This window comes from Cannabis sativa, chromosome 3, assembly GCF_029168945.1.
Source record: "Cannabis sativa cultivar Pink pepper isolate KNU-18-1 chromosome 3, ASM2916894v1, whole genome shotgun sequence".
Taxonomy (NCBI): Eukaryota; Viridiplantae; Streptophyta; class Magnoliopsida; order Rosales; family Cannabaceae; genus Cannabis; species Cannabis sativa.
Genome location: NC_083603.1, coordinates 9354977 through 9356908, shown reverse-complemented (window position 1 = coordinate 9356908; position 1932 = coordinate 9354977). Strand labels below are relative to the sequence as shown.

Genomic DNA, 1932 nt, shown 5'->3' with positions numbered 1-1932 from the left:
TAACGGTTGGGGTTGGCACGTGCGACGATGTCAGTGATATATTTCAAAACATAAAAACCGCATGCTTGGCTTTTAGGTTATCTTGGACAGTTTGCTTGTGAAATTCCTTGCCACGGGCCAAGATACTGATGTGCGTCCCCTATATACATGAATGCCCTGTTTGGGAAAATTATATTAGCATTTCAATTCGTTAGTTAATTTAAATTCGTTACATAAGAAGTCATTAAATTATTACCTTCCGATCATTTGTTCTATTTCTTCGGGAATTGGGCGGCCTTTTACAGGGTTTAAATGGATAATTTTCCTTGGCGCAACCACCACTAGCGTCCAATGCATCCTAGAAAATTATATTGGAATATAAGTAAGATAGTATAAAAATAATTTGAAGACATAATATAGAAATGAACAATTAGCACTAAAGAATTTAATAAAGTTTACCCGATATTCCAAGGAATAAAGAACATTTGGTGGTTGCTGTTCATTAATGATAACCAATTAGCCAATCGTCTTGCCGCATCGTCAAAAGATCGACTACGTTCTTCATCGCCGATCCCATGCACCGTGAGAAGCTGCGGGTCGTAAAACTTGAAAATTTTTCTCGTACCGTTGATGCTCTCCCATATGTGCCCGCCAAAAAAAGTGTTAGTGCCTTATAATAATTTAACTATAATTTGATATAAGGTTAATTAGATTAAAGAAGAGTATACATCATTCCAAACGCATTCCCCGGTTGCCGATGTAGTTACACGTAGCAACCCGTCGCAAATCCTCTCCAGATAAAATGATGCGGGTACGCGGTGCAATGAATCCTCGGGGGACAGAAATTGTGATTATATCACGTTTATCTTTGAGCCTTAGGAATTCATGAATCATCCATTTTAGCGAATTAGGGATCAACGCCATCTTCTCTTCCGTGAACAACTCATCTTCCCGTGCACCACGGCTTTGTGGAGAAAGCATCGGAGCTTTCCCCTTTGACGCATCACGTCTTGAGGGCGGTTGAGCGAGTGGACCCTAAACAAAACAGAACATAATATATATATATATAAATATATCAAATTTTATCTAAATTCTACCGAAATTTCGGCAAAGATAACGGTTGTAATTGAATGACCCCAAAAATTTTGAACATGGCTGTATAACGACAAATAACACATATATAACAGTAGTTTGTTCATCCATCCCACCGCAACACATATATTCGCAGAACCTACTTCACTACGGATGAATATTGAAGATATTCAAACTCCACTAATCATTAATAATTAATTTCAGTTGAGAAGTTACCTCGGTTGTTAAAATTAAGTGTTTAGGCCAAGGAAGGAACATCTGGTACACGTCCCTAACATATCTGAACTCTTCAATTGGGACTGGGATTTCAGCGTCCTCTTGCAGGATTTCCGAAACCATGATCCGAGCATGTGAATCATCGTAATCCTGGCAGTGAACTTTGATCGTACCCACATGCTCGTACAAATACCCTCGGGCCACAATATTGTCGATGTTGTCAGAGCAGAGATGTACTTGCTGATTAAGGGCCGCATGGTCATCAAAATTGTATAGGATACCTTGGTCGTTGAGGGAAATGAACTCCTCAGCATAAATTTGTGGTTGTACCTCATCCTGAGGAGCGTATGGTTGTGGAACATACGCCTCACCAGCCACCTCTCCTTCTTCCTCTTGTTCGGCAGTGTTCCTCTGCTGCTTAAGGGATTGGACTTCGGCTTTTAATTGTTCAATCTCCTTCGCTTGCCGAGCCACAACATCAGACACTTCCCTTTTCTTCCTGTCGAACAGTTGAGATGCCCTGGTCAGGAACCTACAAATCATAAAATGCAAATTAGCAACGATTTCATTTGTGTAACTAAATAAATAACATTTGAAGTAATAGCATACCCAGCAGCCCTGACACGTCCAGGATGCTCTGGTGTC

The 1932-nt window shown here is 40.3% G+C and overlaps 1 protein-coding gene across 1 annotated transcript; it reads right to left on the bottom strand.

Annotated features, from left to right (window-relative positions):
* Nucleotides 1-708: 708 nt before the first annotated feature.
* LOC133035904 (uncharacterized) lies at nt 709-1685 on the bottom strand. Its single transcript, XM_061112346.1, has 2 exons — nt 1288-1685; nt 709-1014 (listed from the first exon to the last, which is right to left on the bottom strand). The coding sequence occupies exons 1-2, from the start codon at nt 1408-1410 to the stop codon at nt 709-711; spliced, it is 429 nt and encodes a 142-aa protein (XP_060968329.1). The 5' UTR covers nt 1411-1685.
* Between the last annotated feature and the right edge of the window lie 247 nt (nt 1686-1932).

Excerpts from the sequence above, each read along its gene's own strand:
- LOC133035904 (XM_061112346.1), bottom strand. The coding sequence starts at position 1,410 with ATGGTTTCGGAAATCCTGCAAGAGGACGCTGAAATCCCAGTCCCAATT. Across the intron at positions 1,015-1,287 it reads ACTTAATTTTAACAACCGAG|GGTCCACTCGCTCAACCGCC; the intron begins GTAACTTCTCAA and ends TGTTTTGTTTAG.